The sequence below is a fragment of the Planococcus citri genome, chromosome 3 (assembly GCF_950023065.1).
Source record: "Planococcus citri chromosome 3, ihPlaCitr1.1, whole genome shotgun sequence".
Classification (NCBI taxonomy): domain Eukaryota; kingdom Metazoa; phylum Arthropoda; class Insecta; order Hemiptera; family Pseudococcidae; genus Planococcus; species Planococcus citri.
The window spans coordinates 50535662-50561635 of NC_088679.1; the positions used below are offsets into that span (position 1 = coordinate 50535662).

Consider the following 25974-nt stretch of genomic DNA (forward strand, 5'->3'; position numbering starts at 1 on the left):
TTTTGAGCAGGGAAGTTGAAAACTCTACAAAAGCTTCATCATTTCGTATCTATGAAATCTACATTTTTGAGTTTCATTCTTGAGCTCTTGACCTTCGTCCTTCGTTCATTTCACTAGTTCGGTAGTTCCACTTGCATCGCTTTTCGCTTTACGGTCATGCATATCGTGTCCGGGTTTCAGTGTAAGTACAGTAAGTACTATGTACGCTGTTGGAAATTATTGTAGAAACTAAGAAGTGTCAGAAATCGGTTTCATTACGGTCATTACTACAATGAAAAAGTGTCATGTTTCTGTTATCATCAGTGTCTACTACAGATTTTTTTCAATCATCTCAACATCACATGAATATCATTTCATTTCTTGTTTATAACCTTGGATAAATTTTGCAAAATCGGTGAAATCAGTTTTTTATTCTTGTATTGTTCAATGTGTTTTTGTAAATTTCGGTAACTTTTCAATCATGTTCCTGTTTTCGAAAATAATTCATCGATTCATATCACATGTTAATCATTTCTGTGCATTGTGTTTGAATTCAAGTCGGATGCAAATTATGAATTTGTAAAATTTCGATTTGTGAACAGTGGGGCAGAGTGGCGCGATTACTTCTTGCCGTTTATCATAAAATGACCACAGGGCTTCGACATAGTGCCACAGAACCTGGAAGTTTACAAACAGATCGTTTTGTCGAAGCGATGCCGAAGAAGAAAAGTCCTCAACTGCTTTCCAAAATGAAGAACACTACTGGAACTGCATCAGAATCGGTTAGTTCTGGATATCCTCTGTACTCTATTTATGTTGCATAAATAAATATACTATTTTAAGATGGAATGGAGCTTTTGAGCTTTCGAAACGACGTTATCAATTATACCGAATTATCTGCTACTAGCTCAACTGAGATACTGGCAGATATGTGTGTTTCTCTAACACTTACGACACAGTGCATTCAATTCATGTATCTCTAATTCAGTCTCCTGTATGACGTCTTTAATATTAATATCGTAGCATTTCTCAAAGCTTTGATACTTGAACCACTCAAGAAAATGAATGTTGATGAAAAAGAAAAAAATGCCGAACACTTTCAATCTGTGTTTAGAATCTCAGTCTATTATTTACCTACCGAATGACTTCTTTTGACAGCTTAGCTTATTTTATCAATAATAAAAAATTATTTAAAATGTATGAGTAAAAAGCAAAGGCTTCGAAATCTTTCATTTCCTTTCTTTTTATTTCATTTTTTTCCCTGAAAGCCCGAGATTGAAGTGAATTCCGCGCTATTTGAATCCAAATCCAAACCAAAGATCTATGTTTCTGTTTCATTTAGCTTGTGGTATGATTGTCGAATGTCTTCGCTTTTTTTCAATGTAGGTAAAAGGTATACGAATTCTGACTGAAATATTGACTTTCTGAATAATTGAAGTAGGTTAGTATCTATGTACATTTATGTATTTAGAATTTGATGACCTTTATGATGCATTTTCATTTCAAATATAACTGCACTGCGGTAAATTTTGCTACTTGTAGGTACCTACTACCTACCACCTGTACCTACCATTGCTATAATCCAAATTTTGCAGTTGTATTCGAGTCTCGAGATGATGAAGTAAAGTACCGAACGCATAAAGTACTTATCAAAGTTTTTCTATGAAATTATTGAATTACTGAGGTAGTCAGTAGATTTATGTGATGAAGTTCAGCTTTTAATACGACCACACTATTTTTCTTTATTTATTTTTCCAACCATCGACTAATAAAAGTTTCCTGCGAATAAATTAATTCAATTTATTTTGCTTACTTATTTGACTCATGTGTTTATCGTTTTGGTAATGTAAAATTACGTTCCATTTTTCTTTTTCAAGCAAATATTTTTCGAATTTTGGTCTCACGCAGGTACTTGAGTGGTTTCTACAGCTTTGTTGCAAATGTATTGCAATTTGCAATGCACGTCAGTATTCGATAAAGTACATAATTTGTGTATTTACTTATTATATTTGCAGTTCGCTTATAGATATTGTTATATTTTTTCGTAATAGAACCTTTTTTTTTTTTTTTTGTAGGAAGGAAGCTTGGATAGTAGCCCTTCTGTGGAATCTTGTAAAGAATCTCGTAAGTGTGCATATTTATTCTCATTTTACTTTAATCAGTACTGTATTCGTAACCATGTATGTACTTTTAGGAAAAAACTCTCTATTGAATCGTACATTAAGTTGATGGCTTTAGTATATTTTTCGATTGCATTTTAAATGAACTGAAATGAAAATTGAACAATGAGCGTAATATAATTACGATTGAGGGAAAATATTTTCGTTCGTTTGATTATATCAAATGCTGAAAGTTTGTACTTTTGATCGATTTTTATGGCTAAAAAATTATTTTCATTGGAAGAAATGGGTTAACGTCAATTCAACATGACTTGTTTCAATTGAAAACTCACTTTCTCATTTCTGTTCTTTACCTATATTTATGGGATCTTGGAAACGATAGAAATTAATTCATTTTTGTAGTCGAATGAAAGTGAGTACAACGGGGTGCTTCATAATTCGAATGTTATATGTACCTACTTCAAAATTCGACACGTAAAAACACTACGAGTTGAAGTCATTTTTTTTCACATAAAAATAAAGTAACACCTCTGCATTTACGAATCATACTCGAGTTGAAATAATTATGTGCAGATTTCCTATGAGGCGAAGGCGAACTATGTTCGAGTTATTTCTTAAAACTGTGGCGATAAAAAGTTCTTAATTTATTTCCATTTTTATGTCTTCCAAGCAGAAAATAATTTCAAATGAGAAAACGACGGAAACGTTTCATTTATGTTTTTATGCAATATTGTATCTATGCTAATTCATGCTAATATGCAGTAATGCTCATAATAATGAAACTGGCTCGATTCTGTGATTTTAAAAATACACTGTGCCTTGTGCAAAGTTAAAATCCAAGTACATTTGTGATTTTTTTAAAAACAAAATTTTCCAAATTAGGTATTCTTCGTTTGTGTTAACGTATGAATTTTTTAAATTCTGACATTGCATCGTTGAAATCATAAGCGATTGAATCATGCAATGATGAAGGAAATTAATTTCGAAGTTGAGTTACACTGTTGGAGTGCTCGAATCATGACATATGTATAATGATTGGTTTCCATTCCAAGTGTTTCTTTGTATGAATTTAGAAATTTTGCCCCTCTTAAAGTAAAAATGTTTACGTCTGGTCAACCTTCTAATTTTATATGCTAATTAACCTCGGCCGCCATACAAGGTGATTCGACGTGTATTCTCGATACTTGACCAGTATATAGACAAGTTTTTATACGAAGTGAAAACATTAAAGAGGTTTTGCTAGAGTCGTGATTTTATTTAGTAGAAGTTCATGCTGGATGTTTCTTGTAGACGATCGAGTTCTCATCTTTTGAAGCACCCGTGAAATGTAATCCGAATATGGCGAATATTTACGTAATCATTAGTTGTAGAACATCAAAATTATCTAAATTTTTGAAAAATCAATTTTTTAAATTATTTTCCTGTATGCCATTTAGGTATAATTTTTTGACTATCGAAGTACAAATTTTTCAACTTTTTGTAATGCCATGTATTGGCTAAAAAATTCCTTCTGAATCTGAACAAACACCCTACGAATTTTTTGCGATATTGATCTTAAACGATCGAGTGGGCCTCCAATAAGCACCATTTAGAATTTTAGTTGATGACGTTCATTTTTAACCCTTTTTCAGCAATTCGGAACTCCTGGAGAAAATTAAAAAACTTACGGAGGCTCCAAAAAAAAGATCATGATCAGTGGGGAGATTTTAATGAATGACTCAATAGATGGCAAAAAGGGTTGCCAACCAACGTTGTGGGTATTGACGTTAATTCTTGGCCCTTCCAAAGCAATCTGAAATACAACTGGAGAAAATCAAAGATGGGCTTGAGGCTGAATGGTTTAAAACATAGTTGCTTTCGACTTGGAAAAATTTTAACGAAGTATGGTCATTCACACTGGTTCATTTCGACCAAAAAAAAATATTTTGAAAAAATTGAGAATTCGTCAAATTGCAGCTTTTTGAATTTTTAAAATGATCATTTTATACTTTTTGACTATGAGCATTGAGCATAGATAGTTAATTGTACTTCGATTAATATTAGATGCAGTTCACGATTTTTGATCTACATAAGTAGGCATTTACCCAGAGTACCTGCATCAGATTTGAGTTCGTTCACTTCAAATTTTATGGTGTTTTTTCAATTTTTGTGTGATGGCAGTTTTTCATTGAAAAATATTCCTTCATCTGCAACAGTTTTTGAGCCTTTCAATTTTGAAGATGGGAAAAAATCTTCATGTCGAAATTTATCAAATCATAAAAGTGGTACTCTTTCCTATTATCGAAATATTGTTTTTTTGCTAAAGGCATTTCACTCATTTAATGTGATAGATGGGCAACATGTTTATCAAGTATTTTTTTCTCTGTGTTGCCAAGTCAAGCAGGCAAGTACTCATGCATCTAAATCCCGCATGAAATTCCAAATATTTTTACGTCTTAATTTATTTTGCTATAATTAAAAAAAAAATAATTATGCTTGTCGTCCTCTTTAATTTTTTTGAACGAAACCAAACATTTCATGAAGGGAAGTGAAGTTGAAACAAATTACTTTTACCTATGCAGGAGCTTGCGGTGCTTCGATATTTTGTGGTTTGTTCCCTGCATTTCTCTTCGCCAACCCTGCTATCAGTGACATAGGTAATTCAAGGATGAAATTTTTTATGCATTCAATTACTTACTTACAGTTGAGTTCCTCTGAAAATTCATTTTCACAAAGTCGATATTGTTAACTTGAAAATTTAGTCACTTTTTATAAATGTTTCTTCATTTTTTTGATAACGTTTATTTCAAATGAAGACTGTTCAAGACTGCGATGATAAATTTTTATTTCGTCATGATTTTATTAAAATTTAGATTGGATTCAAATTGGCTTTCTTGTTTTATCAGATTAGGAACTTTCGATATGCCAAATTTAAGATGCATTTGGCAAACCACACGTGAATAAATTCCAATTTTACGTCACCAATGCAGGCATAACACTAGTATGATAATTTGACCTTATAACTGAAGCGAATGTCATAACGATTTTCCTGTAACCTACGTTATCTTTATCGGGATCAACCGTATGTATTTTGGTTTTTATTTCAATTTATTTATGAATAATATAGTTTTCAGACGTTTAGACGAGATTGAAAGCGGTTCAAACTACTTTTACCTAACTACATAAATTACTCGCGCTTTAATTCTTGAAAAAAATTGTCCCTTGTTTGGATAATGTATTTATTCAACTTATGTTACGTTTTGGTACTTTATTCATCGGAAATTATGTACATAAATCAGCAGCTATTGCATTTGAATTGTGCAGGGTAATTTCCTCACTATAGGTACCTAATAATATTTTTTCTTAGACGAATCGATCGATTTATGTCTTGCAGCATCGTAATAAGTACAAGGATTTTGCTCGAGGAAAGATAACAACCGCGATGCTGTAGTATTGAATACGAGTTTTTATTCGTTTCGCTGAATAATTTTAGCTATACGGAATCGTATCGTAAAATTTTTAAAAATGGATTTCATCCTATGGCTAGAACAAGAATTGAATTACAACTATCAAACGCTTATGATATTTTTATCGATTTGGTTCATTAATTTCCGCCATTTTTTGACCAACTAAGTGTACCTACCTATTACTACCTACATATATGTATTTTACGATAAACGTATTCTCGATCAATTTGCTTACACGCATTCTTCTGTAAATCAATCATCTATTTTTCTTCATAACGAAGAACACGTGTTCATCTCGATAGAAGGGTTGAAAATCGAACGTGAGTTTATTACTATTTGCACATGTTACTCAAATGAAAGAATGGGAAAATATATTAAGCAACTTCTGCTTGAAAGTTTTTCAATTTTTTGGTGACGTAGATTCGAAGTTGAACGCGTAACTTCATGAACCACTTGAATTAGATAGATGTTGTATCGTTTTATGTTGTATGATCAACTGCCTTTAATGGCATAAGGTAGCGTTTAATACCTGATTACCTATGCTACACCTAAGAACTGTAACAGGTTTACGATGACATGGACATTCTTTTCGGTGTTAAAAAATCTTAAATTTACGTAGTGAAACACCGCATACCAATGCAGCATTCATTGATCGTACAATCAAAATATTATTTTACATTGGAGTCGAAAAATAGTATAATAATATAGCAAACTGCGCTTTTAAGGCATAAAAGATGTGAAACCCTTGCGCAAATAAAGGGAAAAAAATGTTGAAAGTGAATTTATACTATTGACCTACTCTACATTTGTGTGAGTACGTTTATGCGTTAGCGTTTTCAACACTAAAAGCACCTTTTCGTGTTCCTACAATACGAGTAGTTATGGAATGTAATTAAACTTTCACGTGATGCTTAATTTCATCGTTCATGTTTTTTTCCTCCCATCATTGCGGGTTTCAGTGCAGAATATTTTTGAAATCGCCCCAAGTTTTAATGAGGTTGGTCCCTTTCTGCAAAAATCCTTAGGTATTGAAAGATCATATTGTGCCCTTGTGAGGATATCTGGGCTCTGCTGAATTATTTTGACGTTATGTCTAATTTTTTTGAAAATTTTATGTGTAGTCAATTTTTGAAAACTTGGGGGAAAAATCGAGTTGACTTTCTGACGTTATGTCAAGATTTTTAAAACGTGGAAAAAAATCGAATGACTTTTTTGAAATTTTAGGGAAAAAATTCATCATTTTTCTGAAATTAGGTAGGTATAAAATTTTTCAAAAAATTACGATGAATTCTCGACATTTATGCCAGACTTTTCAAAACTTGGAAAAAATCATCATCATATATATTAAAAGAATTTGTGAAATCTGGTGACAATCCGCCAGCCTCTCCTACTGAACCGATTTCGCTAAATTTTTTTTAAAAATGTTCCTTATCACATGTAGATGTGTTATGAAGCATTTAGAATCCAAAATTCTTTAGTTTAAGCCCAAAAAATTAAAAATGCATAATTTTGAACAATTTTATCTTCGATCTTTGGCCGAATATTTTAATTTGCTAGGCATTTTCTTTATTCAACATGGATATCAAAATACGTATATAGGACTTTATAGGTTCAATGAAGTTAATTTTAGCATTCATATTCACTTTAACCTCGAAATGAACCATTCAAAGAGAGTTTCGAAATGAACCCTCAATTTGGGGAGAGGGTGCAAATTCTAACTATTGGACATTTTTTTTTTGAGGGGGAGAGGGTGCAAATTCTAACTATTGGACATTTTTTTTTTTAAATGAAAAATTCGAAATAGCATTCATATTCACTTCAACCTCGAAATGAACCATCCAAAGAGAGTTTCAACATGAACCCTCAATTTGGGGGGAGGGTACAAAACGTCCAATTTCGAAAAATTCAATGTGGGTATCGAAATAGGGGTTTTTAGGGTCGCTAATGTCAATTTTAGCATTCATATATCTACCTTAACCTCGATATAAGCCCAAAAAGGGGGCAATAGTAAATCCTTCTAACTATCTTTGAACAATTTTTTAAAAAAAAATAAAAAATTCGAAATTTTATGAAAAAACTACCAAGTATGTTTGGAAACTTTGTTAAAAAGCGAGGATTTTTTACAATTTTTGGCAAACAGCAGGATTTTGACAATTTTAGCAAAAAGAACTTTGTGAGAATTACCTATTGGCCAAAAAAGATACTTTGGCAATTTCTGGCAAAATACTTACCCAAGCTTGGCTTTAGTTAATTTTGAAGAAAAAAATTTTGTATGTTTAGAAACTTCGTTAAAAAGCGAGGATTTTTTTGCAATTGAAGGGTTAAATTCCAAGTCGGCCTAAGTCCATTTTTATCATTTTTGAGTTAGCAGCGCCATCTGGTGGTACAGGTCGGTTAACACCTTTATCACCTTGTCCCAACACCTGGCGTTACTTTTTTCGCTCAGGAGCGCTGTTTTGCCGGCTCGAAAAAACAGCTGATTATTCCAAAGTGGCCTAAATCATACATTTTTTAAGAATTTGTATACAAGTGCGGTTGTGCCGGTTTTTTTTCAAGTTTTTCAACGATTTTCGAGAGACGAAATTTGAAGGTGCTTCGAATGAAATTGTTTCAGAAATGTATTAAATTAATGATTCGTGAATTTTTTTTTTTGAAAAAACGCGTTTTTCAGCTCTTTTTTGAAATTTTTAACATCAGATAATTCCAAATGGGCCTAAGTCCACTTTTTCTGACTGTTTGACGCGCTCTGGAGCTGAAAATACGCAAAATTAAAAAAATACCAATACGGTACTTTAAAGCAGAAAGATCAAGCTTCACAACCATATAATCACATCATTTATTATTGAAGCGGAAGGGCGAGAAAAACACTTATTTGTGTTTTTCTCGAAACGGAAAAAATGGACTTAGGCCGACTTGGAATTTAACCCTTCAATTTTTGACAAACAGCAGGATTTTGACAATTTTAGCAAAAAGAACTTTGTGAGAATTACCTATTGGCAAGAAAAGATACTTTGGCAATTTCTAGCAAAATACTTACCCAAGCTTGGTTTTTAGTTAATTTTGAAGAAAAAAAATTTTAAAGTTGAAAATTAGATAATTTTAGTAAAAATGAACAATTTTTTAGAATTAGAAATTAAGTACACCTTTTCGGAATTTTATTCCAAAAAGTGAGATTTTTCACTTTGAAACTTATGGCAATTTTACGTTGAAAATCTTGACTTTTCAACTGCAAAAAAGCTAGAATTTTCAGCAATCGGGAAGACTTTTGGACAATTTTTTGAAAAAAATAAAACTTTTAGAAAATTTTTGTAAAAAACTGAGAATTTTTTGTAAAAAAAACACTGAGAATTTTTACAATTTTAAGCGAAAAGCGAAACTGACTGTTTATGAAGGAAAGCACGAATTTTTGATTATTATTGGGCAAAATATTGATTTTTAACTGCTAAAATAATGGGCAAGTTTGCAGGTGGAGTATGCTTACGTATGAGCTTTAGCTTTCAGTGGTTTCGAGCTTTGATTCCAGAAAAGTGGAATTTTGGATTCGAAAATCATTTTTAATGGAAGCAACGTACACTTCAGTTGAAAGCCCTATTTTCAAAGGGGGAGGGGGAGAAGCATCGATAAAATTTAGTGGTAGGGAAAATCACAAACGATTTACTACAAAATTTTCTTAATTCAGAGACCAAAATGAAGGAATCTTCAGAAATAATGCCCATTTCAAAAGCTGTAGGAGTGTAGGTAGAAAAATTAAAAAATTTTAGTCATTGATATTTTTTATGCAAAAAACAAGATTTTTAGGTAACTTTTAGGAAGAGGAAATTACTTTTCCAAATTTTTTTTGCAAAATTTTTTTCACATGAAAAGTGCGTTTTTTGGATTACTATTTTTTTTAAAATTTCATGCTTAGTATTTAGGGGGTTTCGTCCTCGGAACTCGCATGGGGGTTGGGCCGCGAAGCGGCCAGGGGGCGTAGCCCCCTAGTTCTTATGAATTTTTGATTTTACACAATTATGTCAGTACAAATTTTATTTGAGACTTTCCAATTTTTGTCTGACACTTTAATGAACTCTGAAAAAGTGCAGATATTTGATTTTCAACTTTTAGATATCAAGTTTGACTTGAAAAAAATAACGTTGGCCTCCGTATAAAATTCTGACATTTTGCTAGATTTTCGAAAAATCCGAAAATTTTTTTAACCCGAAGCAAAAACATATCCATGGTTTAAAATTTTCCTTGCAGAGGAGACTTTACCCCCTTTTTTCAACTCTTTCAATTTTCGATCTTACATACAAATATACAGAACATGAATTTTGGCTGGTTTTAGCATACATACATATTTATTTTTTGTTTCAAAATACATTTGGATGTGGATTTGATGAAATGAGATTTTTTCTGAAGCTTCCTGAATAGTTCAGCATGCAAGCATCATAACGTGATGTGATTATGCATGTTGCATGTAGAAAGTAATACCTACCAATACCCAAAATATTGTAACAATGAGTACATATTATTATAACATTTATAACGCATGAAAAAAATGATTTTTTTGATTTTTGGAATGCAAATTGTGTTTGTGTTAAAAGTTTGTAAACTGAATTTATCATGATGATACAATAATATTGACTATTGAGAGTGGGAATGAATGATAGCCAGAAGCTCGAAAAACGAACGGAATGGAAACTTTTTTTTGGAACACAAACATGTCAAGGTTAAAACTGTGTGAATTTTTTTGCAAAATGAATGCGTTAATGACAATATACCTACTTACTGAAAAAAATGGCGTGCTTATTCAAGCGATAACTTGAGAAATGAATGCATTTTTCATTAAAATGAAACATCTGAAAAAAATATAATAATAATAAAATGAATAAAATAAGAAAAAAATGTTGAGTAGGTACAACTAAATTGCAAGAGGTCTAAAATTAAAAATTGCTTCTGTTTTCGAACTCATAATTCCTTCTCATTGTATTGGGTACAAACACCTGAGATTCAATTCAGACCTCTTCCTTTTCATCCCTTCATTCTTCTCTTCATCAAATACCTGATTATGAAACTTCACGTTAGTTGATCAAATTCTATCGAAGCATGAGCATCAAGAGTGGAGCGAAAAAAAGCATATCGTATCTTAGATTTTGATGAAAATTGGCGAGGAGGTTTATTTATTGTTGGAGACTAACCAGAAAAATGTTGAGCTCCCTAGCGTACAGGGGGCTGATCCAGGGATCCTCAGAGTGGAGTCATTTTTGAAAAAAAGTATGATTTTTTCCACTTTTGAATATAGTGTAACCTGTGCAGTACTTCAGTCGTCTCAATGGAAGCTTATTTGAGTTTCTAGATCACCTAAATTCATTTTCTCCCTTCATTTTGGCAAACAGTGCAAGAAAAAATTCGAACAAAAAAAGTGAATTTGAAGAGCTCGATCGGAATGATCGCGAACAGTGTTGTATTCTGAATATTTCAACCAACTAAACACGGATCCAGTGTTATTTTTTTTAGAAAAATAATTTTTAACAATAAAAAATCGAGGTACTGCACAAGTTACACTACTCCAAAAAAGGCAAAAAAAACGTGTTTTTCCAAAAATGACTTATATTTTGAGGTCTACTGGATCAGTCTCCTGTACGGCTGGAGACTCAACATTTTTTTAGGTAGTCTACCACTTGAAGTAAAATTCCTCATCAATTTTCGTCAAAATCCAGGAAATTATTTTTCGCTTCAACTTTCTCGTATGTACTTCAGATAGGTATATAGAAAACGTTTGTCTCATTGGTTTAATGATCTATGAAAAAAGTCTCCCTTTTTATTCTTTCAAGTGGTCGAGCTTTTCTGCTATTTTTTCTCAAGGCCGTTCTTTGAAAAAAAAAAAATACGTCACGAATAATCCAGTGGGGAAATAGTAGGTATAGGGTTGAACATTTTCTAGACTTGAATATTTTTCTTCGAGAGGAAAACTCGTGCCATAAAATGGCGAGATTAGGAAAAGGTTAGATTTTTGTTTATTTATAACTTACTTATCTCATCGATATTGGTGTTTTTTCGTTTATGCCGATGAGACAGAGGGTCGACAGTGTCGACACTGAGAGTTGGAAAGGTATACCTTATAAGTTTGTTTAAAACTTATTTAGAAGGTTTCAGCATGAGAAATTTTGTTTGTGTAGTGCAAATGGAAACTTTTAATGTGTTGAAAAAAAATACCTAGGCACATTTATACTCGTATTTTGATTATTAACACCATAGACGTAGAAAACGTTAGGTACGAGTAGGTAATACAACTTTGAATTAATTACATTCTTAATAAGAGAACATTAAGGACTTCAACGTACTTAATAATTATAATACCGTACTAATGAGCTGCTGAGGAAAATAAGAGTGTAAATAAAGTGTATGTATGTATTAAGACTGTAAACTCAGAATTTTGGGGGACTTGGAACTCCCGAAAATGAGTACACGAAGTACACGCATGTGTAAAACATTATAATATGATGGCAATTTTTCCATCGTTTTTGGTGACATATGTACCTATTTATCAGCTGGCGGAAAGGATAAGGAGAAATTATGAGATAATGTTGTTGAATCGATGTCTTCATTATGACTTACGTATTTTATACTCATGTAGTAATTTTAAATCCTATGCATAAAAAAATATAAATGATGGGCACTTAGTTTTTACATTTGTATGAGACAGTTTCGCGTAAATATACCTACTTTCAAACATTATGCATTAATTTCTTGAACGTTATAGTTAATAAAAAAAAGCATCAGAGCAAAGCTGCTATAAACATCATCCTATTTTATAATTTATGTTGTATGCTTGTTCGATAAGTAGTGTTACTTATGCGTTATGTGAGAAAGCTACAAGGTTTTAATTCAACTGTTTCTGTTCCGAACAATTTTTAATTACGTAAAATTTATCAATTTTGACTTATTTTGAGATATTTGCCGTTTATTTTCACTTCGTGTATAAAATGCTTACCGATGAGGTTCTCCAGAAAACTGCAATTATTCAGCGGTTTCTGTTTCTTTATCAAGAATGAGTTGTCCCATAGCAGAAGAAAATGATCGGCGATTTGGTCTGGGCGGATTTAATCTGGTCAGAACTTTGATCAAATGAGATCTAGGTACTGCCCGGAACGCCGGATCGATATGATCTAATCAGATCTCATTGACCTTGCATTCAATCATTTCCTCGAGATGTATTTTCTCTTCAATTTGCCAAAAATTATACCTAACTTTGGCGCGCAAAAAAGTCGTATAAAATATAATGTTATTCGAGTAAAAATCGTAAAAAATGAAAAATTATTTTGAGCATTTTCCCCCATAAAAGCAGTCTTAAAAATGTAAAAATTGAGCAATTTAATAAAACATGTAAATCGTATGCCGAGTAAATAACATTAAAATTTGAAAAAATATGTATTTTTACTCAAAATATGTAAAATTAAATGAGCCTCTAATTACTCAAAATTCAAAACCGCTCGTAATTTTAAAAAAATCTATTTGCATATTATTCCTTACGATCACTCGCCATTTTTGAAATTTCTTCTCCCGAAAAAAAAACGTTTTTTTTTTCTGATTTTATTTTTATTGTTAAGACCCCACTTCGATTTTGGCACCCTCTGATGCGAAGTTCTTTGCGATGCATTTAAGTTGTGATCAGTTGGTTACATTTTTTAAATAAACGAACGAATAATACGAGAATTTATATCGTAGCTTATTAATTACGAATACATTGTATTCCGTATAAATAATGCAAATCTTGTGTGTTTTATTCTACAGACAATCAGAAGAAAATTACGCGCCGAGGTTCCGAATGGGAAATTCTAGAAGGCCTGAAAGAGGGGCAGCGTTTCGATAAAAAACCAGAAATGTTTTCCGGCTATCTTCACAAGAAACGTAAATGGCCGCTGAAAGGATGGCACAAGGTAATATTTCAAAATAAGTGCATGTTTACAGCTAAATATCAACATCGCTCGAATAAACTGCTTCGCAAATTGTTGTACTCGTACTTAACGGAGTACGTAATTGATTTTTTTTTCTCGCAAATTTCAGCGTTACTTCATATTAGATAAAGGATTACTAACCTACGGCAAAGGTCCATCAGAAATTGCTCGCGGTAAAATTCACGGACACGTTGACATTGGTTTATCTGTGATATCTACGAAAGGCAAAAGAAAACGTATAGACATCGATGCTGACGAATTTATCCATCATTTGAAGGTTGGTGAGTAGTATCGTGAAATTTGAATTTGATTACTGTGTAGAGCATAATTTTAAGGTTGGGACTCGGGAATTAAGGCTACACATTTTATATGTAATATTCGGTGCCTCTGCCTATGTCTTTAACGCTTGCTAAATATTTGAAACGTTTATTGGATCGTAGTCGCGTGAAATATTTTTTATAAACGAATGATTGGAATTTCGAGCGGGTTAAAAAGCGCTACCTAACTTCCTACTTACTGCAAAAATGATTGGGGTTTTTAAAGTAAAAAGAAGGGGAACTTAAAAGGAAAATGCCATTACGCCATTCATATGTTTTCGTTCGAATGTTAATTTAAAGTTATGTTTTGCGTGCAAGTACGAATGGTTTTTTCGCGCGCGACGCGCATTATTATTGAGAATTTTGTCGTTCACCTTGGCGCGTTTTATTTAATTGTCGCAGTATTTATACCATTGGTGACCACTTCTTGTACATTTTACCAGGAATATGATTGAATTACGATGTACGTAGACGTACTTGTGCATTGCATACGTTTGCTTGACCGATCAAATGTACCTAGACCTACCTTACGTTTTGCTATGAATGAGAATATGGCAAACCTAACGATTGTTAGATTTTTCGAATGGAAATTGTATTTTTTTTTTCGATTATTACCGATGGTGGTCTTTTCGTTACTTCGACGAATACTGAGCGTAGTATTTTTCAGGAAGATTCAAATCGTAATGTATGCAATGTGAATGTACATACAAGGATTATTTTCGTGTTTTACTGATGCTGAGGCCATATTTTGTGAGTGACGAAGCGAGTGTTATCTTTTCCAGTATTTTCCTTGTGCCTAATTTTTTTCGTTATTTCACATTATTTTCAGTTTTTATGTCATTTTTTGGGGGAGGGGAGGGGAGGGGAGGGATTCAAAAAAGATTCCGGAAACCGGAACTAAAAATAAATAAGAAAACCTTCCTAAATTAGGAAGAAATATTTGTCATCACATCTGTTAGCTTCGTCTGATTTGATCTCCTCTCCTCTCTAATGGTTTCCCTTCCCTTCCATTCCCGTCCCATCCCTTAACAAGAGGCTCATAGGACAGGAATTGAAACTAAAACCTCTGAAATGTATGTAATTACATAAGTAGAACCTTAATGACCATGTTGACGTGGAGAAAAAACTGTCGTACTTTTTAGTTCTTATTTTGGATTTTGAATTATCAGTTCTAGTAAGGTAATTCACCAATTTTCAATTTTTAGGAACCTCAGTTTTTAATCGTGATTGTTTTTTCAATTGTTTTTCAATTTTTACTTCACTTAAGTATGAGACTGTTACTCAGTGCTGTAGAAATGCAGAAAAATGTTCTAGTTAACTTCTACCCACTGCATTCTTATTTCCCAGCTCAAAGTTTCCATTTCCGTTCCTGCTTTTTCACACATGAAGTTTCCATTTCCTTTTACAAACAATTTTAATAAATCCCCTCCTTCAAATCAAAGAATAGTAATTTTTTAAAAATTGTATTGTTACTATGTGAAATTTAAAATGCATTCAAAAATGAATTAGGTACGTTTAATTTTGAATAGAAAATTAGTGTGAGATTTAGATGACACATTGGCAGAGAGAGAGAAATTGATACTGGGAAGTATGAACTTGAAAATGACATTTAAAAAAGTGATGGAAAGGTCGTTTTCTATTCTTGAAAACTTGAATGAAATAGAAAGAAATGTGAGTTGAATCTTCAATTATTTTTGGAATAAAATAGAGGGGAAAAAATTTGAGAAATGATTTTGGTTTTAAAAAAAAAATTGTTTCAATTTTCATTCCCGTTCCCTTTTTGTTGAAAAACCCGTTTCCGTTCCAGTTTCTAAGTGTGTTGATCGATGTTTCTCGGAAACGTTTCAGTTCTCATCGTAAATTCTGATTATTTGGATAAAAACAAGGAGAAGGAAATTCAAAAATTTGTATTTCAAATGTTCGAAATGTCCTATTTACTCCATATTTTCATTGTACGTAAGTCATAAACTCAAAGGCTAAACGGCTAAATTGGTTTTGATACCATAGTGTGTGATTTAAAGTCTTATCTCATGTATCTACCATTTTTCATCAAAATTCGGTGAGAGGTATGATGATCAGCAGTTTGTTAACCATTTAATGGCAGCAGCATGGCTACTTTCATATCAATGCGTGTGTTTATTATTCTACTCGTATTTTTTTTACCGCTTATCGCTTACTGTTCACCATTATGGCTTTAGTTTGATATTAGCCGAAAAGTACGGATGTACGTTTTGTGTAGGCCTATTAAATTACGTAATCGTATATTATGTTCGTATATTATATCCTCATACCCTGAATAGCATTTTATATTATTTCCCTTAATAATTACCTATTTTGTCTGCTGCGGTAAAACATCAGGAACATCTGAACTGATTATGAATTTTCTGTTGCAGGCCAAACGTCACGAAAATTTTTTGCAGTGGGTCGAACAATTGAAGAAGCACCGTTTGTATAGGCAACACGTGTTAACTTTTGGCAACGTCAGACACGTACAAGGTCGCATACTTAAAGACATGACTAAACCCATGAAAGATACAACTCGTAAGTTTAATTCGAGTTTATTTGTCATTCATTCTTATCGTTTTATTTTACTCATTACCGATAAGATAAGTTAACCCTTTCGGGCTGTTTTCAAATTATCAAATATCTTGAAAAGTACATTCGTATAGGTATTGATTGGAAAATTCAAAAATTACGAAATTTGGTTCAATTAATGTACCTACTTAATAATTGTAATGAACCGAGTAAAGGTATTCATTAAAAATTAGTTATTTATCGGTATAACGAATGGTCATGGTGTTTACATTTAAGTGGGTACGAATAATTGAAGCCTCACCAAAGTATACTTATATAAGCTTCGGATACCTACTTTCACGATATGGATAGGTGCTTACATTGAGAATTACCTGTCTCGATATTTCTTAAAAGTACATACGTAGGTATAATACGTATTACTTGGAAAAAGCACGATTGTTTCATCGATCGCTGAAAAATAAATTCTAAAACTGCAGTGAACGTATAGTCAAACCGTTCTTCGGTAGAAATTCTTGCAGTGCCATTGACGCCGAAAAATTTCGCTGCGATGTGATTCAAAGCGTAGGTGTTCATATGTTTGCCACTTGCCAACTTTACGTAGATACTTTTTAATACGCGTGTAAATATTTTTTTGACGTGCCGCAGCCATAAAATGTAATTGTGAACGTTACGAATTCTTGAAAATCAACTGCAAAAATGCATTTACGAATTTTATTTACAGTTTTTCAACACTTAAGAAATTACGAAGATTGCTCATTGCTCAAATATGAGTATGAATTTGATGGTGTTGGATATATATAATGTAGCACAGAAATTTTAACGAGTCGGAAGCACTTTTAATTGAAAGAATATGATGAGATTATGCATATTTTTTTATGAGAACTCAGTAATGATGCCAAAATCTCAGATCCAAGTACCGAGTGTTTGGTAAATCACTGAATGTGATTTTGAAAAACTGAATAATTTTTGAAATCGATAAACGTAGGTAACTGGTAGACGAGAAAAATATTTCAAAAAAGTTGTGAAAAATCAAGTCGATCTTTTATAATACCTAACCTCTTTTTCTTTGGTAATTCGTTTTGCGAAGAGGGAAGATATTTTTCAGGAAGTTCATGTTTCTCACGTTAAACAAATCAGTTTCAAAAAATCCAGTGTGTTATGTTTATTAAGTTGATTTCTATTTCACTGATTTTTTTTTTTTTGAGAGAGAAAACACATTGTTGGATTTTTTGGACACCTTGTCGGTAGACTTGAAATTTCCGGCATTTTTATGAGAACTCGTAAGTTCCCTTTTTTAGAAGCAAAACACGCATTGAACTCGCATTGAACCATCTGGCCATCTTTTTCCAAACAAAAGTTGTTTCAACGAATCCTCAGGACTCGTGTGTCATATTACATACTTTATAATTTATCCCTGTCAATAATTCTTTAAAGTTGTGTTGAAAAAAAAAAAAAATGACAAGTTTGCCGCATCATACTTTTTATTTTTTTAAAAAGTAAGAAATCTTTCGATTCAAAATTTTTTAATATGATGAAGGTGCAAATTGCAAAACCGCCAACCCAAATTTTTCTTTGAAATGACGATATGAAAACAGAATTTCTGAAAGGTTTTCCATCCATTTTTCATTGATAGACAACCCATAAAAATTTATTTTCAGTGAGAACTGACTAATTTGTCAATTGAATTTATTTAGCTGTTCAAAACAGTGAATTCTCTGCTAATTCGGAATAAAAAACAAAAGGAAATTATTTTTTTAGATGACTTTTTTCGTTACCTTACATTCCAACGTATTTTCTTTTTCTTTTAATAATTTACATTTACTGCGGCAAAAACGAATTATAGGATGTGTATTTTAAAATTTGTTATTCTTTCGTTTACAGAATTATTGTTGCACGGTGGCCAAAACATGAAAGTGCACTCTCCTCCTCCTCGTCTCACTGCTTGGGTGATGGATTCAAACTCGCCGTTAGAAAGAGCATCTAAAGAATTGGAGCACGTTCATCAGCATTTGCATAAATTATCGAGCATCTTGAATCAGATTGATAGTTTGATGGTCGAAAGCGAGGTACATGAGGTACGTCTAACATCGAAATCTTTAGTTCGATCTATTCCATTTCTCTCGGAATGTCTCAGAATGTCTAGCAAATTTAAATTTAGCTCGAGTAGCTACGAGCAAAAAGTAAACGTTTAGGCGAACATGATGTCTAGGGTGTAGAAAAGTGCATACTTGTTAGGTGTTTTGAAATTTCTACAAAATTCTTAGATTGTTCTTCACGACGAATTTAATACCTACGTCTTTTCAGTTAACTGATGTTCTTAAAGCGAAGTTTTTTAATCGAAAAATTCGAAACGGGGGAGGGGGAGAATTACATTACCACTCAACCTGATTTTGTTCATCCCGAATCTATCTGGCATCGTGTTCATTTGAAATTATTGAAATGCGTTTCCCATTAGCTTATTTGAGACACACAGAAAGCCATTTTCAACTATTCGTTATTGTTAATTTAAAATTCAAGTTAAAATCGAACGAATGAATCATTTCTAGGTGGTGTCTTTAAGCGACGGATTGTCTCCAAATTCGAAAAAGGATAAAAGAAGATTCGGATTACGTAAAAAGAAGAGCAACAACTGCAGTCTAAGTTGGGGTGGTAACAAAGGCAGTTCCGGTGATTTAACGAGTAACGCGAATTTAACAACTTGTAGTCCTTGTAAAAGTGGTTCCGTTCAAGAAGCAGAATCATCTTCTCCAGTTTCCGTAAGTTTCCTTTTTCAAGCTGAGCTCCGCTGCTTTATAGTTATATTTACTGTTATTCAACTTTTGGCGAACTTTCGAAATAACGCACGATGTGTATTATTATATTTCAGACTTGCTCGTTAACTGTGGGCCTCACTTCTAATAATACCAATACATCATTATCGAGCAGTAATCCTGCTATCAACAACACCATTACTCAAACCAATCGTCATATTTCCTTATCAACTCCATTGTCCGCCGATGGTCATCCGGATTCAATTCAAACTTGTAGTGATACGAAAATATTTAGCGACTATGTTTCTTTGGCGAAAGAAAGTACGTAATTATGCGTTGATTCGTTGAAATTTACATCACATGGGATCAAATATGCTTAACCGCTGGTATTATTATCGTTTCATTTCAGTACACGAAAATCTTTACGCGATTATAAAAACTTTGTATACTGAACGAGATCGTTTGAAGACTGCTTTGGAATCTGATTCCAATAATAGTGGATCTCAGGCTGTGATTAAAAATTTACAAAATAGTTTATTACAAACTATACAACAGAACAATGAATTACGAACAAGATTGAATAATATTCACGCCACTTCGGATATTAGTCAATTGAGTGATTCGGTAAGAATCTTCAATAGAGTTAAATTAAAGCCCATCTCTTTATCAATAATTCGATGTACTTATGCAATTTTTTCTTCATCTCAAGCTTTTTCTTATTACCTGAAACATGAAAACTAATTAAGAATTTCTGATAAACCTGATCCCGGTAGTTATTGAAATGATAATTCATGCTTCGTATCAATAAGCATACTTTTCAAATACCTACATGTTCTAAGGTCAGGGTTACTAAACGGCTGTCTTCTACTCGTATTTAAAAAATTCGCCGACGTTATTTTGACAAATTTCGAAATAATTTCGGCGGCGTGTTTTTGAAATTTAAAACAGTCACAAAGGTTTGAATTTCTTCTTTCGAATTGACGTAAATTTCATTTCGATTGGTCAAGGTTACGAGTAAATTATACATTTTTGATAATAATGATTTTACTCTTGGAGTAACTGACAAAATGAAGATTTTTGTTTTTGTTAAAATTGAATTTTTTCAAATAATTACGTATACGAGTAGGGGTAGTGAATCGGGGTTTCGCACTACAATTTTTTTTCAATCCCTTGAAGTTTTCCTAGCGATTTGGCAACAATGCTCGCATAAACCAGAAACTTCTGAGATCGAAAAAAAAATGGCCTCCTTACCCCAATTTGGCCTTAGGGTAAAAATCCTGATCGATTGGACCCCTGGTATACTTCGAATGCACAATATTGGCCATTCATTACTCATTATTTTATTTTTATTCAAAATGTATACGATATTGTTTCATTTTTTCGATTGAATTAAATAAAATTTATTTGAATTATGTTACAGCTGTTGAAACAATCATTATCCTATAATTCATTATATGTTAGTGCTTCGGATATATTTTTCGATGCCGAAGAATTCCATAACGTGACGGATAACGAAAACGAACTCGAAGACAGAGTTAGTGTTCCAGAAACCCAGATCGCTGCCAGTGACACATCCTCCGAAGCAGGTTCTATTTCTAGCGAAGAAGGTTCCATGTCTTCGGAAAATAGCGAAGGAGCTGCTTCCGATTATAATTCTCAACAAAATGGTTAGTTTTTGAATAATGCTGTCAAGTAACCGGATTCTGAACAGTTTCCAAATAGGTACTCTAAGAATATAATTTAATAATGATCGTTCGTTTGTGTTTATGTCAGTGATAGGAAATACGGGTAATGTTGAAAACATGACTGGACATAGAGATAAATTACCATGCCCGAGGCCTAACACAGAAGGATTATCTTTGTGGAATTTATTACGTCGAAATATTGGTAAAGATTTATCCCAGGTGTCGATGCCGGTTGCTTTGAACGAGCCTCTCAATATGCTGCAAGTAAGTTGAATGCGTTTGCTATGTTTAGTTAATACTTGAATGATGATCTGCTATCCCCCTTTCCCATCGCTAGTTAGAGATTAGATTTAAATTTAAATACAATGATCCGGATCATTCATTCGAGAATTCGTGATCCGAAAATTAAGTAACACTTTTTGACCGTGTATTCGTGTGCATTGAAATTATAAACTCATTCGATGAATTTTTCTGTTCATTGTTTTCAGCGCTTATGCGAAGAGCTCGAGTATTCAGAATTACTCGACAAAGCTGTCGAACTGGAAGATCCGTACGAAAGAATGGTATACGTTGCTGCATTCGCTGTGTCCGGTTATGGGTCGTCTTCTTGTAGAGCTGGTTCAAAACCATTTAATCCTTTGCTCGGTGAAACTTACGAATGTATTAGAGAAGATAAAGGTTTCAAATTTATTTCAGAACAGGTATACAAATTGCCACATTGTTTGACTATTTTACAGTATAATGATCAACTTGATCGTAAAATTGAAAATTTTTTCAGGTTAGTCATCATCCTCCCGTCAGTGTTTGTCACGCTGAATCAAAGAATTTCGTATTTTGGCAAGATATGCGTATTAAAACAAAGTTCTGGGGTAAATCGATGGAATTTCAACCAATAGGTAAGTACATACATTTTAGTCACCGTGTGTTGCGATTTCGGTTTCCATACAGTGTATAATTTTATTTATATTTTTCTAGGCTACGTTAATTTGAAAATCCTGCGGCCCGATTGCCAAGATCATTATCGATGGAACAAGGTTACCACTTGCGTTCATAATTTGTTTTCTGGCCAGCGCTGGGCTGATTTATACGGTGAATTGAAAATAAACAACTTGAATCGAGATATAAGTTGTAAATTGACATTCGTTAAAGTAAGAATAGATTATGTTTGTTATTGCGTGAAATGAAAATAGCCAAATAGGAAAGAAAAACAACGGCGAAAATTATTTATGTTTTTTACTGCGCAGGCGAATTATTGGTCAGCTAAACGGCATGAAGTGTATGGAAACGTTTTCGACGAAAATGGTACCGTAGTGAGAAAATTATTCGGAAAATGGAACGAGGCGTTATATTGCGGCGTTCCACCTTCAGCCAAGTGTATTTGGAGACCGGGTATGTCTATGTATATTTTACTTAATAATACTTGATTACTTGTACAGTGTACACGAAAATATTACAGTATTGATTGCGAGAGTACCGGTGTGAGTACCAACCAACTTATTTTTACCTACTTTAATTTTTTTTCTGCAGGTACGATGCCAGAAAATTACGAAATGTACTACGGATTTACTCGTTTCGCGATCGAATTAAACGAACTAGATCCAGAAACGGCGAAGCATTTACCTAAAACGGATACTAGATTTAGACCCGATCAAAGGTTTGTGTTTCGCAAGTGTCATGCTCCTTATGAGCCCGAATTCTTACAAGGAAACTGCTTTAAATTCACTGCGCATTAAATCGAAATAGAACTTGGATTTTGTCAAAAGCGTTGAAAAAAATACTTTTCAAAGTAAAAAACGAAAAAAAAAATTTTTTTTCTCAAAAATTTCTCGACCCATATTTATTTTTTTCCAGTTGGGTACTTAATTCGGACAGGTTCGGACTGTGCGTGGAGTTTCTTTTGAACTCATGGAAAAGTAGAATGGAAAGAAGGAGGGGGTTTTCTATCACTCATTTGAATCCATATAATTTAGTATGCATTAAACAGTTCAATTTGAAAATAGTATATGTATTTTCAAAAAGTTTATAGTTTTACGTAAAAGATAGAGGGACAGAAGGGATTATTTGTTTGTTTTTTTAAATCCAATTTTTGTTTAGTGCAAATCGATAAATTGCAGTGGGCTTTGTTGATTTTGCGTAACCATGAAATAACAAATCACGTCACTTTTTTAAAAATAGATTATTAGAAGAGGGCGATCTAAATGGTGCAGAATCGGTTAAATTGCAATTAGAACAGTCTCAACGAGAAAGACGCAAGAAAATGGAAGAATGTAATACAAATTACCAACCGAAATGGTTCAGGTAAATTCAACTCATTTTCAATTTCGAAACGATTTGATGAAAATGGAATATTTTTCTTTATGTCTTCATCAAGTCGATCATATTCTATTTGTATGTGAATACCTGTAATTATGTATTTCTACGTTTAATTTTCAATAAATTTATGTTAGCAGAAAAAAATACGACGAAGATGGTGAAGAAATTTGGGAATTTGATGGAAAGTATTGGGATGTTAGGAAAAACGGAGGTTTCAATAATATGAATTTAGATCAGCTTTGGTGATAATTTACAGAAAAAGTTGTAGTTGTCGCGATTCGTTGTAGTACGTGGAAGTGTGATTATCAATCAAAATTTTTTGCGCGAGGCGAAAGCTGCTATTTGAAAAAAAAGCCTATACGCTACGTTATTTTTGCAATTTTTCAATAATATATTGTATTAAATTGATTATTTATTACAATGCCTACCTAAGTATATGTAATACGTATTACGTACCTACCTAGTACCTACCTACATAATCGAATAATTTTTAGATGTCATTTTCAAAATGTCACCTATATTGTTGTTGTTTCATCGATAGAAACGCTAAAATCATGCTGCATTAAAATGCATCTATTCATATCTAGATGGCTTATTCTTTATTAATTTGTTATTATGTAGTTTGAAAACAAACTTGAATGTTACGTGGCATCGGATTTTTTTCTTCCATCTTTTCACTTCTGTGACTCGTTCGTGAGTCATTGTTCATTATAATCATGTCTTAAATTTTAAATATTTTTATTTGTCGCATACTAGTCATTACTTTTTACCGACGAATAAGATTAATTTATTTATACAAATTCCAATAATAATTTTAAATATTCTTAACCAATTACGTTCGATTTTTAGAGAAAAAAAAACTTCAGAAATACCTATGATTTATTTTACTTTCCAAAATGTGGCGTGTGGTTGTATTATGTGTATTTTTTTTTTTTATCAATTTAAGCAAACCTGGGTAAAAATATTGAAAAACATGCGTAATAAAATTAAACTTTTTAAATTGTTTCGTTAAAACGAATATCAGTATATCTGATCAAAAAATTTCTCTCTGCTCTGTTAACCTTTCTTTCAATTTTTTACTCGTTATCAAATTACCATTTTTATTTGTGTTGTTTTTTTCTTTTTTTTGTTTTTTACATTACATTTTCTTTTCAAATGCTCGATGAAAGTTACTAGAAGTTAAATGATTCAAAGTTAACCATAGACCTATTGGCTTTTTTGTTATTAATTATTTACTTATTTGGATTCAAAACAGCCTGTGTTAGGATCAAGTTTAATAAGGTGTAAATTCTACTTCACAGCGCATTTTTTTTCATTCGTTTTAATTTTTTCAATGTGTTGTCACTATTGTGATAAATAATTTAAGGTAAATTACCTATGAATAATATAAACTAAGAACTCCGCAAGATATTTTCCTGTGAACACATTAGAATTGTAAAATTGTTGAATTTTATATCGATTTGCATTCACTACCCTTTGTTTGTCGGGGTATATGCGTATATTTCAATATTTTAATTTTTTTGTCTTCTATAAAACACCACAATGTATTTATTTTTTAGTGTAGTGGATTTTGACTCTTTTTCCCCCGGAAAAATCGAATCGTTTTTAATTCATCGAAGAAAATGATCAATTACAGGTGTGAGAATTTAAAATATTTTGTTTTGTTCCATTTTATTAATTTTGTAGTCATGGTGTGTATTTTTATAGTATTGCTATCGTAGAATATTTTAATGCAGACGTGTAAGTTTTGCAGAAATATTTTACCAATTTTATCGTTTGTTTTTCCTCTGTTTCTCTCTTTTTTTTTATTTTTATCATTATAATTACGGACATTTACTTATAATCTTTTTACCTGTGAAGTTACAAGTGTTTTGGAAGTAATTTAAAACAGCAGATAATCACGCTATTATTTTTATAAGAATAATTTTACCTATTTTGACAAATACGCTCACCGCAAAGGCTGTTGAAAATATGTATTTTGCATTTTTAAAATTTATTTAAATGAAAAGTACAGAATTACAAATAACATCATTTTTAAACATTTTTTTGCCCATTTTAAAATATAGATAAATGAGGAAGCCTAAGCTTTGAATTAAAATTTAAAATAATTTAAATTACGAGTACATTCGAAAGTTTTAGTTTCATCTACGCTTTTGTTAACTTGTCTTGTGTGTTTAAATTTAGTCACCTGTGCTCAAGAATCAAGAACAAATCATCGCTCATTTTAAAAATCAATATTACGAGTAGATTGAGTTTCGCAGATTTGCGTGTATTTTCATTAAAATACGTCCAATTAACGAGACGATAGTTTCTTCCAATACTGAAATTTCACCAATTCGATCAACAGATTATAAATTTTCATTCTAGAGATTTGCTAAAACCTTAAAATTCAAATTCTTTAATCGAAATATTATAGAAAAAGAAAGAATTATTGAAATTTTAATGGGGATGCTTTTGTATTTTAACTCGTATGCGGATGTGTGCATTTAGGTTATCTTTTGCATACTTAGATGTTGTAAGTTGCGTATCTTTTTCAAATATTAATTTATCAGAAGTGATGTCTCCGGAATAGTAAAATTCCGAGTTTTTTGTGTGTTTGATTTATCACGATTGTTTGTATGTAGACGTAAATGTATTCACTTGTTGATCAAATTATTCCTATTTTTAAATTTACCATATTTATCTACTTTTAGAGTTTCGTGGTGTACCGTATTTTATATTAATTTTGAATCAAAGTTTTTACGTGTTTTCAATACATCAGTGGCTCATATGTGATATCCAATTTTTTTAAATTTATTTTCTCTTTTGTAGTCTTGAATGGCCAACTGCTCAACTTATTCCTTTATTGATTTTGGGAATTTTCTTTGAATATCCATTATTCGAGCGTACCGT

General features: G+C 32.2%; 2 protein-coding genes across 3 annotated transcripts in view; one reads left to right on the forward strand and one right to left on the reverse strand.

Annotated features, from left to right (window-relative positions):
- The window catches only part of Sys1 (Sys1 golgi trafficking protein), a 203410-nt gene that overhangs the window by 5059 nt on the left and 172377 nt on the right, over positions 1-25974 (reverse strand). The window lies entirely within an intron of this gene.
- LOC135839691 (oxysterol-binding protein-related protein 6-like) lies at positions 59-25852 on the forward strand. 2 transcript variants are annotated; one of them, XM_065355828.1, is made up of 19 exons: positions 59-181; positions 582-761; positions 2055-2103; positions 13319-13464; positions 13592-13759; positions 16193-16340; positions 18216-18409; positions 18881-19090; positions 19201-19405; positions 19494-19708; positions 20505-20751; positions 20858-21033; positions 21258-21470; positions 21548-21665; positions 21745-21917; positions 22014-22158; positions 22297-22423; positions 22945-23067; positions 23217-25852. In XM_065355828.1, exons 2-19 carry the CDS (start codon positions 624-626, stop codon positions 23326-23328), a joined length of 2907 nt encoding a protein of 968 aa, XP_065211900.1. In that variant the 5' UTR covers positions 59-181; positions 582-623; the 3' UTR covers positions 23329-25852. The 2 variants fall into 2 exon arrangements, with proteins under 2 accessions (XP_065211900.1, XP_065211901.1); XM_065355829.1 differs by having other exon boundaries at positions 73-761; positions 23220-25852.

Coding starts and splice junctions, on each gene's coding strand:
- LOC135839691 (XM_065355828.1), top strand. CDS start 624: ATGACCACAGGGCTTCGACATAGTGCCACAGAACCTGGAAGTTTACAA. Junction 19,406..19,493: donor TGTTTCTTTGGCGAAAGAAA/GTACGTAATTAT, acceptor GTTTCATTTCAG/TACACGAAAATCTTTACGCG. Junction 20,752..20,857: donor TTATAATTCTCAACAAAATG/GTTAGTTTTTGA, acceptor TGTTTATGTCAG/TGATAGGAAATACGGGTAAT.